This window comes from Semicossyphus pulcher, unplaced genomic scaffold (genome assembly GCF_022749685.1).
Source record: "Semicossyphus pulcher isolate SPU_LCO1_2020_fin unplaced genomic scaffold, fSemPul1.0.p SCAF_11, whole genome shotgun sequence".
Taxonomy (NCBI): Eukaryota; Metazoa; Chordata; class Actinopteri; order Labriformes; family Labridae; genus Semicossyphus; species Semicossyphus pulcher.
This window is the reverse complement of record NW_027211615.1, coordinates 9,075,720-9,089,551: the sequence shown is the minus strand read 5'-3', so window position 1 is coordinate 9,089,551 and position 13,832 is coordinate 9,075,720. Positions and strand designations below refer to the sequence as shown.

The 13,832-nt window shown below is 41.2% G+C and overlaps 1 protein-coding gene across 1 annotated transcript in view; it reads left to right on the top strand.

Annotated features, from left to right (window-relative positions):
• kcnk3a (potassium channel, subfamily K, member 3a) overlaps positions 1 to 13,175 on the top strand; it is a 38,686-nt gene extending 25,511 nt beyond the window's left edge. Inside the window, exon 2 of the mRNA XM_069657467.1 lies at positions 12,256 to 13,175. Coding sequence (XP_069513568.1) covers positions 12,256 to 13,175 — 920 coding nt within the window. The remainder of the gene's footprint in view (positions 1 to 12,255) is intronic.
• Positions 13,176 to 13,832: the final 657 nt, after the last annotated feature.

The window sequence follows — 13,832 nt, the reverse complement described above, 5'->3', positions numbered from 1 at the left end:
ATGTCATTTCTGGTTGCATAATTAAATTAAAATTCTTTGTGTAACCTGACACTGATGTTTATCATCGTTCATCTGTCCTCTCATTTAATCCACGGTTTTCCATATTGTGTTCCTTTTCCTAAGTAAACTGATCCGTATGTGCTATGTGCTGGTTTAACCATGCTTCCCCTTTGCCAGCACATGTCAGTTTAGGACAGCATCTGCTCCCCGAGAGCAGCTGAACAGGGGACAGAGCATGTGCGCATATATCAGTGGAATCAGGTGTCAGAGGCAGGTGCCTGTGCTGCGCAGGCTGCAAATAAAGAGCAAATATATCTCTTTGAATTAGAGACTAAGAGGACGGAGAAGTGGAGAGAGAGGAGGGCAGAAAGTCAAATCTGCATGGAAAATAAATGAGTGAGGGAAAAGAGATAGCAAGACAAGCAGCAGCTATTTTTAAAAAGAGCATTTAACTGAATAAAACATTACCCGGCTGCAGTCCAAATTACCAGAAATCACAAGGCAGGCGTGAAATAACCACGTCAAATTAAAGCAGGCTTGTCACATATGTTTTGTTTTTTAATGACACCAGCCTGGACTATTGCACGTGCAATTTCTCACATGCTGAACCAGAGAGACCTCTCGAGTGTGTCAGGATTAACAACCACAAAATGCTGTGTATGTTCCCAAATATCAGCTGTCGCTTTACAGTCACGCGTGGCGAAAAAACTAAATGTTGTTTGGAGTGCAAATGGATCAAAGGCAGCTAATAGTGTGTGAATTTTAGCAATCGTCTTCTGATTCACACTTGGCCCAGTTCCTAGCCTAGATGTAAGTGTGTCTCTGCTCTTTTTATACTCCACAGAAAATTATCCTCGTCATCCTCACCACCATCATCAGCAGCGACATCTGTGACTAATTATGCATACTGAACTCTAGGCAAGTGCTTCCCAGTCTGACGTACCCACAGCCCTGTCAGATGGACTCCTTCATTTACAACAAAAAATATTTTGTTCTTTTACTGATTTTAAACTGGATTGTAATTTAACTTTGGCTTTGTTGTACTACCATTCGGACGTTTCAACCATTTATCTATTGGCCAAAAATATGAGCTTTCGATGCTAACTGTTTCTATGCTAGGCTAGTTTGAGATATTTCATATCTATAAATTACTTTTAGCTATCTATGAAAAATATTTCTGAATTGCTTTAAGCTCCTTTAAACGGTAATTCATTAGCTATTTAAACATGTTAGCTAACCTATTCAGCTGTTTATCCTTTACCTTTAGCTATCTTAAACCCTTTTGAACTATTTTCTATCATTAGCATAACATAACATTTACTTTTAGCTACTTCAACTGTCTATCCATATATTTAGCTTACTATTACTACTCTTTATTCAATACTTATAGCTACCTTTTACCACCATTTTGTTTTATTTGGTCTAACTGACATTTAATTATGATGTTAGCAACAATTTCAACTGTTCTTCAAACACTGTAAGCTAACTATTACAAGACTTTTAGCTAGCTAATATGTCTTCTATTCGTTAGCTAAGAACTTCAACTGTATATCAGTAATACACGTAACTATCAGTTTATTTTATATCTTTCTTTGACATTTTTTTATTAACATTACTGTTAGCTAACATTTTACACTTATACTATCATCTGTCTGTTTCAGAGGTTTCAATTCCTTTTAGCTAACTATCCATTGTTGAACTATTTATGTTTAGCTAACTAAGCTAAATTTGTCACTTTTAAACAAGTATTTGAACTGATAATTTATAACTTTAAGATTTTTAAATGTAGCTAACAAACCATTTATCAATAATTGTTGCTATATTTAACACACGTTTTTGAGATCAAGCCATTCATTTTTCACTGGCTATTTCAGCTAGGCTATTTTTTTTGCTAACTATTACTTCTTTTTTTACAACTGTTTTACTTTTGATGTTATCATTCTTGACAGTTCAAGGCACATATTTTCCTCACAGCTGTTTACCACAGGGAACTAGCATCTATTCCCAGAAGTCCCAGAATCATATTACACAACACATCAATATACTTCCTCTTCACTCTGTCGGCTATCATGTCCTCAAAGGCAGATAGCCCAAATTGAGCCTTTGAAACAGATACATGTTATTTGAGTTGACCTCCTAAAAGCCTGGACAGAAATCCCAACACAGACTTTCTACATTAGCAATGACTACAAATTAAAGACTTCCTCCTTTAACTTGAGATTTAAAGCTTTAAATGCCTTCATAAATATTTCTTTTGGTTTATCTACACTGTGCAGCATGAGTTATGTATTCGAAATCTGTGTTTCCCTTTGGTTTCATTTCTATTTCCCGTCATATTTCATCCCTCCTGTCCTCTCCTACTGTTCCCTCTGTGTACAGTATCCACACATGTGAGCCCCACTTTAGTCCAGCTGTGTTTTAAGTCTTAAAACAAGTCCAAATCAACTGTGTATCAGGTACATAAATCATGTGATTTATTTAATTAGCCAACCCTCCCAGAGATCTCACACTCTGCCTGGAATGCCTTGCTTACTGACCTCATGGAAAACTGAGGCCTGCCAAGGTTTTCCTCTCATATCCCCTAAAAAGGAACCTACCGAGTACTTTTGGAAATAGACCCTGATAGAGATTTTTTTTCACAGTGAAAGCAAAACATAAGACTAGGATTGTTGGACGCACACAGACACAGATTGGTGCTTTTGATGGAGGATAACGTGCAGATAATGTGTGAATGTCGTGGGTGTTTTGCGTGACAGTGAAAGGCTTTTACTACAACACAGGTACACTCAGCTCGCTGACAGCCGAAGTCAAAGCTCTCTGATCTAACCGCTGGTCACTTTAGTCCGCAGGCGTGTGATGCTTCAGCGTTTGGGCCTCAGCTGTGAGCTGGATGAGAGCAGCACATGCTCCCAGGCCCGATCTGGAGCCCACACAAGGGGTAACCGAGTTAAAGCGAACCCAGACAGACGCTTTGCCAACGTGCCGTCTCCTCTGGCGTTACATCAGATCGCTTGTGATGAATACATCACATTCCCCCCACTTTCTCTCCCTGTCGTAGAGGCTGGACTGGCTTGTTTTTCACTGTCGGAACATATAATGAAAGTTTGATTAGAGAGATTATTCGTACTGTTTTGCAGTCTGCTGACAGCAAAGACTAAATAATGTATAAGTTGTCATAGTCAACACTATTGCAAGAACAGTTTACAAGAAAGTACATCAGATATTGAGGACAGACCATGCTCTATATATAGTGTAGTTTCAGTAAACTTAGAGTGTCTTTATTTGCTACACAGTGAACATACTGTATCAATATAGCACTTTATACTATGCAGTTAATCACCCATACAGACACACACACTGTTGAAAGTGAACTACTTTGCAAGACTGTTGTCTAACCATCCGGACAATCAGGTCTTTGGTGTCTTGCTTAAGGATACTGTCAAGTTGAGTATAGGAGAGAAAATTGAGTCAAAAACCCTGTAAGTAGTAGAGTAGTACCTCTCCTGTACTTGCTGAATTTGGGTTTGGAAACAATACATCAATCTCAGAAAAATGCAACTTAAACTGTGCAACATTATGAAACTTTTTGGTGACATTTAACCTGCAATCTTTAAAGACTTTTAACCTGGTACATGTTAGCATGGACCCAACATGGATTCCTTTTGTTGTACTTTTACTGTTACAGTACAACAAGTTACTTTTTCATTAAGTAATCCATTACTCAAAAGAAATATTGTTGTACTTTCGTTTTCCTTTTGTCACAAAAAAAGAAAATCCCAGAAGCACTGTTTCTGTTACTCTCCTACTTCTTGGCAGGTAGAAGTAATATTCCCATATATTGTTTGGGTGAAAGGGACAAGAGCAACATGACAGTGAAATGTAAGTTGTGCCTGGAGGATAAGTGCTCCTCAGCTGTAAAGAGCTCTACTTCAAATGTGAAGAAGCTACACACAGCTCCGCAACACTGGTGGGACTAAGAGCCTGTGTTGTATTGTTGTTATTGAAACACCTGTGCCTAATCCTGTATGCCTCTGCCCAGTTCACTGGCAGATTGACAGAATAATAAAGACCTGTAAAGGTTAATGCAGGAATGCTGTCATTCCTGTTAACAGGCTGCAGATTATGGGCCGTAAACGAGGCTGCAATGAGTCAATACATTCAAAGGTAGACGTATAGGCTACACGCTGTCCTGATGATATAATCAACATGCAGAACGAGTCGCACAGGAGTTTTAATTTTTGTTTTAACACAGTAACGTAAGAAGTAAATTTTAAAAGTAACGCAATACTGCATATAACGCAATGCTTGCACCTTTGCATCAGTAGTTATCTATGGAATAATGCAGCGATTAAATTAGTCATAAAAACAGCAGAAAAAGGGCCACTTATAACTCATTGATAAGAAATGAAGGAACTCTCTTCTTTCCCAGATTAATTCTATTGGTCAATGTTTTTAGATATTGATACTTCTTTCAAATACAAAATATTTCTTGTATTCTTTGTGCTCACACACGGACATTACACAGCAGCTGTCAGCAGAGCCTTGTAGGTCAGAGGCTAAACAGAGTAATGGAGGGAGGTAGGAGGACGAGAGCTGTGTTTGAGTGCCTGAATAAACAATCACAGGGTCGTTTGGAGTTTGAGGTGTCTGTGACGGAGAATTGATGGGGGTCTGCGGGGCCACGTTTCAGACAGAGATGAGACAGAATTCGTGGGAAAAACAGGATAATAGTTGATTTTTTTACGTAACATCTTTGGGTGTTATCCACGGAAATGCTTGATGCCTTCAAGTGGACATGAGTTACAGTTTTGGGGTTAGGTAATGGTATCTTTGGTCAGACGCAGCTGGAGATGAAAGCGGGCTGCGGGGAAGGCGTGCTGGGAAGAAGAGAGGGCTGCTGCTCAAAGACAGCCTGTACCAAACACATGACATGATCAGTGTTTACTTGCACGATGATACAGAGCATTCCACAACCTGCGCAGAGTATTCGGGATGGCGTAAACGCAGATAAGAGTGACGTCACGCCACCTGTACGAGAAAAACTAGGCTGGCCTTATACGGCTGAACATTGTGATTGTGTGAAACACCTCTGAGTTCTTCAGCGTCGCAGGAGGAATTTGTTTACAGTCCACTACAGTGATACACGCTGACGGTCATAACCTCTTAGCACAGACGTAAATTGTTAAATCAACTCCAGAAACTCTGTTCCGGTGGGAATGTACAGCTATGTAAGAAAAAGTTTGTGTTTGTTTTTCGAATTTGGTGTGTCAATTTGTCACTTTTTTTGTAATTTACTGCCATACTCCAAATGACTCTGACTTCAAAATGTTGTCACCCTCTGTTGTTACCATAAGTTACCACATAATACCTACTTTGTATTATGTACATTTATCTGTATGCTTTAATTTATTATCAACCAGTGAAGAGTCAGCTGTGTGATTCAGAGGTACTAGCTTGATCAATGTAGACACACACGGTCTGCTGTAATGTTAATCAACAATATTCAGAACACCTGGCTGAGGCGGAGTGATACACGCAGTGAAAAGTCCCAGTGATATCAGCACTCATGGAATGCCTCTTGTCCAATCAGATTACTTGGTCGGAACTAACTGTTGTATAATTTTCTATATAGCATGATGTATACAACTGAGAGGTTTCAGATTGATTACCATTGTATTTAACTTTACAAGAAAAAAAACATGTTTCCCTTTTTTGACCTTAGGTAGCTTTAGCATTGGAGAAATCATGTATAATGACTCTCTCTGTCATTTACATTTCATCAGGTTATTCAAGCGTTTCCCTGAGGCCTCCTGGTGCTCCATTAATCGCATATATTTTAACCTAATGCATGGTGGTATGCACCACCTTTGGAAACCTTTAAAGTCCACCCAAATTAAAGTGGTAATCTCAAAGATCTCAGTTTCATTCTCTTTGGCGGCACCCATGGTGACCAAACGGTAATTGCAGGAGCACACTTCCCAGATATCCAGACAGTGTTGCATGTGTGACGTCCACGGTTGGCTCCGGTTGTAACTCTTGATTTTCCTCGCTGACGGTTGCTTTCCTTTTTAGACTGTTTGCTTCATCTGAGCGTCGAGTTTGTTTATTTTTCTTTGTATTTTCACTTATTGTTGAAGTTGTATCTGTAGTCATCGATCTTTTCTTTGTTCGTTCAGCCATAGTAGATTACTGTTTACTCGCAACACTTGCAGAGAGCGGAAAAGCAGCCGCTTAGCTCCGCCTACCCTCGCTGGCAGACCAACCACTGCTGGGTGATGGAAAACACGTCACTAACTGGGCGACGCTTGTGATTTTTTACGTGAAAGTCGCCACAGACACCCAGTCTGTAATACTGCGAATGCAAAGGCTTTCATGAGTAGGCCATAGGCTCATTGTGTTACCTCATTCAGAGATAGATACTTAAAAGATATTTATTTAAATTAAAATCTTACTTTAAATATGAAGTCATTTAGGCTTGAACAATAATTAGGTCACCACAATGTTGTAAATGGTTAAAAGGGAGAAGAAAATCTTTAAAACTGTAATATATCAATAAAGTTATTTTAAATATCAAGTTAAAGCCCTTTACAAATACAAACCGTGTCTGTTTTATGTATAACAGAATTATTCCTAAAGTAATGAACCACATGATGTGCTGTTATTTCATTATACCTGTCTAATATAACAAAGACAACAGAATCCAGTCGGCCCCTGTTTACACCTTCACCTCTCAGTGGAGTGAAACCCCGCACCACACACACGCAGATGAGCGTAGTATACAGCATGGCTCTGGCTGGTCTCCAGGGCGCAGAGATGTCTGAGGACATTATCAGTCACCAGTGAGGCCCGGAGAGCGATGCTGCCGCCAGCAGTGCTGTTACCACAGTCCACATCCAGAAGTTTCCTCTCCAGAGACTCCGTGGAGACTTCTTGTCGGATACACTGTATGTGAATACTACATGCCATGTTTCATAACGAGATTTCCCACTCGAGGGACTGTGGGACTGAACTGGCATCTGAATTCACCTTTTAGGTCTTTTGTTTGCACAGTTTAGATATTTTTAGTCACATTGCTTCTCCATTTTTACGAATCCCTGGTAAAGATAAGACCTTGATAAATGCACCTCCTCTCTGAGGTAATGTTCTTGATGAACAGGCTGTGCTCCTTATCTCGTTGGTGAGAACAAATTGTGTCTGGTAATCAATGAAAATTTAATCGAGGAACAGAGAACCTGAGCTCTTGCAGGGACAATGTGCCAGCCTTTCATGTATTTTTAAAGCCTGTTTTATCCTTACCTAATAAGTAATTAGTACTGCAACTTCAGAGTGGGCCCCTGTGTTACCACAGCTTCTTTGGCTTTTCATTCATCACTGCATTTTATGCAAATAAGAGCTGAGAGGCACAAAGATGCACAATTTTTAGAATGGGACTAAAATGCAGTTTTTATGCCTCCCTGCTGTGTTAACTGTAGCCAAAGGCATTTTTTCTTGGTTGTACAGTCTGTCCATCCTTTTGGCATGAGCGCCCAGAGGCAATTTCTTCAAATTCCCTTCTGACTCAAGGATTAGAATTTGGTGGTTGAAGGTCAAAGGTCACTGTGGCCTCAAAAAATATGTTTTTGGCCAAAACCATAGATTCAAACACTAAGTGACAAAATTTCACACAATTGTGAATGACTTCTCTTTATCAGTTCTTTGTATTCGTCTTAAACATGGTCTCTAAACGCAGGCAGTTTTTCTCTTTCTGAAATCATACTTATTATTATAGCTTCCATTTGGCAAAAAAAACCCAAACTTAATACCTTTTATATAATGTCTCAGAGTCGTCACTACATATATTAAATTTAAACTGATGGAATATAGATCCATCCATTATCTATACTGCTTCTCCTGTTCTGGGTCGCGGGGGGCTGGAGCCTATCCCAGCTGTCAGCAGGCGAAAGGCGGGGTACACCCTGGACGGATTGCCAAACACATAGAGACAGATAACCTTTCAGGCTCTCATTCAAACCTACGGGCCATTTAGAGTCACCAGTGAACCTAACAAGCACGTCTTTGGACTGAGGGAGGAAGTACCGGGAAAATAGTCACACATGCACGGGGAGAACATGCAAACTCCTAACAGAAAGGCCCACTTCTTTTAAACTGGGATTCAAACCAGGAACCTTCTCACTGTGATGTGACAACGCTTACCACTGCACCACCATGCAGCTTCGAACATGGGTGTTAACTGCAAATTGGATGGTTACAAAAGGCAAATTCAGAGTGGTGACTCTGGTTTAATATTAAATCTTGACTATGCTATACATGGAGGATAAACTTATAACTGTGTGTTCACTCCGAACGCGAAGCGAATATTTGCCTCGCCTTACTTGCGCGACTTTGACCGCCGGATCAAAATTCACGTTTAAATAACAAGCGAATAAGCTTCGCTTCCGGAATCGAGGAGAGGAAGCGGGGCTTATCTCCATGTCATCGTTACCAACGATGTCAGGAGAATCTGGGTGTTGATAGGCTTTCGCTACACCACGTGACGCGAATTTGCCGAGGAAGTTCTATTCTTTCAACTCTGTTACTGTGCGCAGTAACAGATATGTGTCACTACACTGACTTGTTGCATGAAGAATAAACACATACAATGCAATGATGTGACTGTGAAAAAGCCTCGGGCATTTTGAGACCTGATCTAACTTAAGAATTGTGTTTGAAGTCTTGCCTTAAACTTCCAAATAATAAAATATTGTCAGTGTTTTCAAGGCAAAGATATCAAAAGGGAAGAGTTCTCCTCTCTCTGATACAACTTGTTCTTACGGATTTAAATGAGGCCTATAAGCCTGTTGCTAAAAGGCTTAAGCTTTGAATGATTAGCTGTGAATTAGGACTCCCTAATGAGAGGCAGCAGAGAGGGAATGAGGGTTTAGAGTGTAGTGCACCTGTGTCCTTTAAAGTCTTTTAAAGGCTGTTATCGCCTCTTAGTGTTATGCAATTAAAATGTTTCCTTTTCATTATAATTACAGACAGATTAGTAGACTCATCTTTCTAGTCTTTGATACTTTGTATATACTTTGTTTATTGTGTCATCCTTACACAAATTGAGGACAGAGCTAATTCTAAAAGGGAGTTATTGTTTTCTTGGAAAAACCTGTTAGCCTGAGATTTCCCAGATGTCTCCTCTGTTTTTATCAGTCTCCTCTGTTTTTATCAGTCTCCTGATGAAATTCGTGCAAATAGTTGCAACTGCATGTGTTCAATTTTAATGCTTTGGCTTCAGACAGCTGGTGCAGGAGTCTGGGATTCTTCAGATGTCAATCAAACCTCTTTGGTCCACTTTTTTCAGAGCAGTTAGGTTGCACTTTTTCTCTGCTAAAAGAAATCCATGGAAACAAGAAAAACGAGCAAGTGGCCCTGGTGGCTGCGTGCCAGGACACGCCGTTCAGTAGACGTCCTGTGTCGTGATAACTTTGTCACATTTGTGGGGAGCAGGAGAGGCTTGGGGAGGAGAGGGGTGGATGAGTCTGTCATGCGAGCCTCTCCACTCTCTCACACAGCGGCGGGACTGGTGGCCTTGTCGCCTCCAGCTCCTGCGTCTGCTGGTGACGAGCGTTGCTGTCACTCCAGTCGTCCCCGTGTCTCGATAAGCTGCTCCCTGCTACTAACAGCTCATGACAGGCCTGCAGCTCAGCCTGTGTGCTCACCTGAACACACTGTCCTGTTCTTACTGTACTAAAGGGTAAAATAAGTGTACTTACTCTTATACTTATGGACAAGACTTAAGGTGAAGCACCAGTTACACTTTATAGAAGAAAATTACACAAACTTCCTTAAGATTTAAGCCTCATTTCAATGGGATTAAAACTTCCCTTTGCTCAATTGAATGAACAATGAACCTTACATTGTCTGGTATGACCGCTAGGTTATGTTAGCAAGGGTTAACAAACATTAGCAAAGTGTAGCTAGATATTGCTTAACAATAGGGGGAAATTCTGGGAACATATGGCTGAATTTGACACTTTAACTTTCAGTAGAGATCTATTTTCTGACAAGTTCCCTTAAAAAAAGTGACAGACGCATTAAAAACAGAAATTGTTCCAGTTTGAAAAGTGTCTATGTAACTACGTCAGGCATACATTTTAGCTAGCTAAAAGTACCAGAGAAACATTAGCCTGCTAAAAGAAATAGAAAAAAACATTAGCTAGCTATAAGTAATGAGTAGACAGTTTAAATAGTTAGCTAGTATTATTAAACAGTTGAAATGGGTTATGGATAAAGCTGGCTTGAATTATTGTTAGCTAAGAGAAATAGACTGCTAGTTAGAATGTTTGCTAATGTATTTAGCTGAAATAAGAAAAAGATCATTGAATCAATGTATTGAATCAGTTAGCTACAACAAGCTAGGATAGTTTAAAGTTAAGAAGCTTGAAGTAATGAATTGTCTACTAAAGTACAGTTGGCTGTTAGCTTAAAATAGCCTAATGGCAAATGGTAGAAGTCGTTAGCTAAAAGTTAAAAGGTAAGATAAAACTGGACTGCATATAAAACACCTTTCTAGTCTTCCACTCAAGGCGCTTTAAACTACGTGCCCACATTCACCCTTTTGCACATTAATTTGGTGCCATACAAGGCAACCGACAAACCAATCATCAGCACACATTCATACATCGTAGGCTGTGCAGCAATTTGGAGTTTAGCATCAAGGATACCTCAGGAGGAGCTGGGGATCAAACTATCAATCTTACGATTGAAGGGCAACCCACTCTACCTCTGAGCCACAGCCTCCCACAAAAAAGTAAAAAGAAATTCAAACGTGACCGATCTGTTTAAACACAGAGTTCAGCTGTATGAAACATGGTTGTCAGTTCAACATCCATCCACTTTAAAAGATATTTAACTGAACAAATTAGGAACATTGTGAGTGGTGTTAATGGAGAGGTAATTTTGTCTTTTAGACAGGGGTGTTGTGTTCAGACAAAAAAGTCATCAATTGGCCAAAGAATCAGCCTCTCCGGTAAAGTGGACTGTAATATATTGTCTACTTATCAGAGCAGAGTCCTCGTCCGTCATCTCTTTGTCATCAGAATTGGGACGAGACCGGCAATGCTACTAAGAAGCAAAATGTCTTTCTGCTCGGCACAGGGTCAGGTTTTTCCTTCCACAAGGAGATACATCAACTTTAATGGCTCTCATTTTGGCGGCACAATTGGGAAAGCTTTAAACAGATTTGGCACCAGACAGACAGATGGCTCTGCAGCACGGATCAGCGTGACAATAAAACCAGAGCCTGTAGAATTAAATCAACCCTCAGAGTAATTACATTTAAACTGTTGGTCAACCTTTTCCATTTGCTGATCCCTTTGTTATCACGGACGTCATCTCTCAGCTCTTGTGTGCAACAGGTCCACATGAAGGGGAATAAATTGTAGGCGGTAATGATGTTGCATGCGGAGGCACCATGTCCTTCAGGACAACAGGAGGGAGAAGATGACGTTATGAAATGAATGGCTGACGCTTTACCTGACATGTGCTGGAAGGAAGATTAAATCTGTACTGAAATACATGAGCTTTACAGTGCGAGTGCGTACAGAATAATTCTGCCATATTGGAAATTGGTTGTTGGTGAGCACTTGAGTAGTATTCTCCATGTGGCCTTTTTAGGAAGTCCGTATGAAGTAGTAAGTTGTCATTCAGCTGTCTGTTTTTTGGGAAATCTTTTGGCTGTGTCACTGTCAAGAACACTAACTGGATCGCACACAAACCACACCGCTGAGTTTCCCTATTGTGCTTTAGGGGGTTTTATAATCAGAAGACCCAAAGGACTGCTGGACAAAGAGAGGTTAAATTGCATAGACCAAATAAAGACAGATATATGCAACGGTCCTTATTCTTCTATGTTTATTTGATCTGGAAAAAAGTAGAGGACTAATTAGGTGCAAATGTCCTCATTAGCCGGAGCCACTCTGCAGGGAGCAATTGTCAATGAATTATTCAAGCTCTCTTCCCATACACGACATCAATACTTGGTCATTCCCGCTGCCACACTACTGTGCATTCTCATCTTCAATTGCGTTCTGTCGCTGTGAAATGAAGGGTCTTTGAATTTATCCGAAGTGCTGCTCAATGAATACAAATCAGTTCTATCTGTCTAGTCCAGGTTTGACTATCGTTCACAGCCTCCAGCCTTCTTTTCTGAAGCCCCTGTCCTCTGCACTGTAGATTTAATTAGTTCTACCCCAGTAACCCTCTCCTTCTTCCCCTCAGGATATGGCCATGCAGCCCCCAGCACAGATGGAGGGAAGGTGTTCTGCATGCTCTACGCTCTCTTGGGAATCCCTCTCACCTTGGTTATGTTCCAGAGCGTGGGTGAGCGGATCAACACCTTCGTCAGGTACCTGCTCCACCGCCTGAAGAAGTGCCTTGGCATGAGGCGCACAGAGGTCTCCATGGTCAACATGGTGATCATCGGCTTCATATCCTGTATGAGCACGCTGTGCGTAGGAGCGCTGGCCTTCTCGCAGTTCGAGGGATGGAGCTTCTTTCATGCTTACTACTACTGCTTCATCACGCTCACCACCATCGGCTTCGGGGACTATGTAGCGCTGCAGAAGGACCATGCGCTGCAGAACAAGCCGGATTACGTGGCCTTCAGCTTCATCTACATCCTGACGGGCCTGGCTGTCATTGGAGCCTTCCTCAACTTAGCAGTTCTGCGGTTCATGACAATGAACGCAGAGGATGAGAAAAGGGATGCGGAGCAGAGGGCTCTCCTCGCTCATAACGGTCAGGCGGGGGGACACATCCACTGCTCTGTAGACCCAGCCTCCACCTCCTCCACGCCGACAGGGTGTGGCGGAGGAAGTGCGGTCGGAGGCAGTGGTGGAGGAGCAGCGAGCCGTGGTCTACGTAACGTTTACGCAGAGGTCCTACACTTCCAATCCATGTGCTCCTGCCTTTGGTACAAGAGTAGAGAGAAGCTGCAATACTCCATACCCATGATCATCCCACGGGACCTCTCCACGTCGGACACCTACATGGAGCAGGGGGAGGCTTTTTCAAACCCCCTGCACTCTAACGGCTGTGTGTGCAGCTTGCAGCGCCACTCGGGCATCAGCTCAGTTTCCACTGGTCTGCACAGCATCAACACCTACAGAAGACTAAATAAACGCAGAAGCTCCATCTAAACCAGGAGGACATTATGCTCCGAGGTCAAGTCCCACTTGTGTTCACCATATGGTGAGGGGAAGGCCCTCAACTGGTCCTAGATGAGCTGTGGGCATCAGGTAAAAACTGCTCCAGTCCTAAAGAGAGGCAGTTATCCTGATGTTTGCTTCATTCTGGCACAGAAGACTCCGGCCGTGTATTTAACTTCCATTAGCTGAGCACAAACCGTTCAGGACTAACATCATTATTGATGTCTCTGGGAAATAATGCTAATGGTTGTGTAACAGGCATTCATAACACAAACTCTGAAACTGTTGCTATTCAAAGACATGGGGAAAAGGACACGTGGAGCTCTCTCTGCATCTCTGAATTCTAATATTTAACATCATAATATTTAATTCAGTCAATTCTTTGTTTGTAAGACAATGTAAAGGGACAAAATACACTGTGAGCAATGTTTATAAGTCAGATTGGGGTGTAATAACTGTATATAAGGCCCTGCTAAGAAATATTTTATTGAATATTCTTAAATCCACTTTCCTTTCCCAAAGGAATCTTTGGTTGTAAGTATTATACTCACTTAAGTGAAATTAAAATGTGTATATATTTGGACACTTCACTTGCAGGTGATATTGAGGGAAAGCCTATTTTTTCAGTGAAAGATTTCAAAAAAAGTT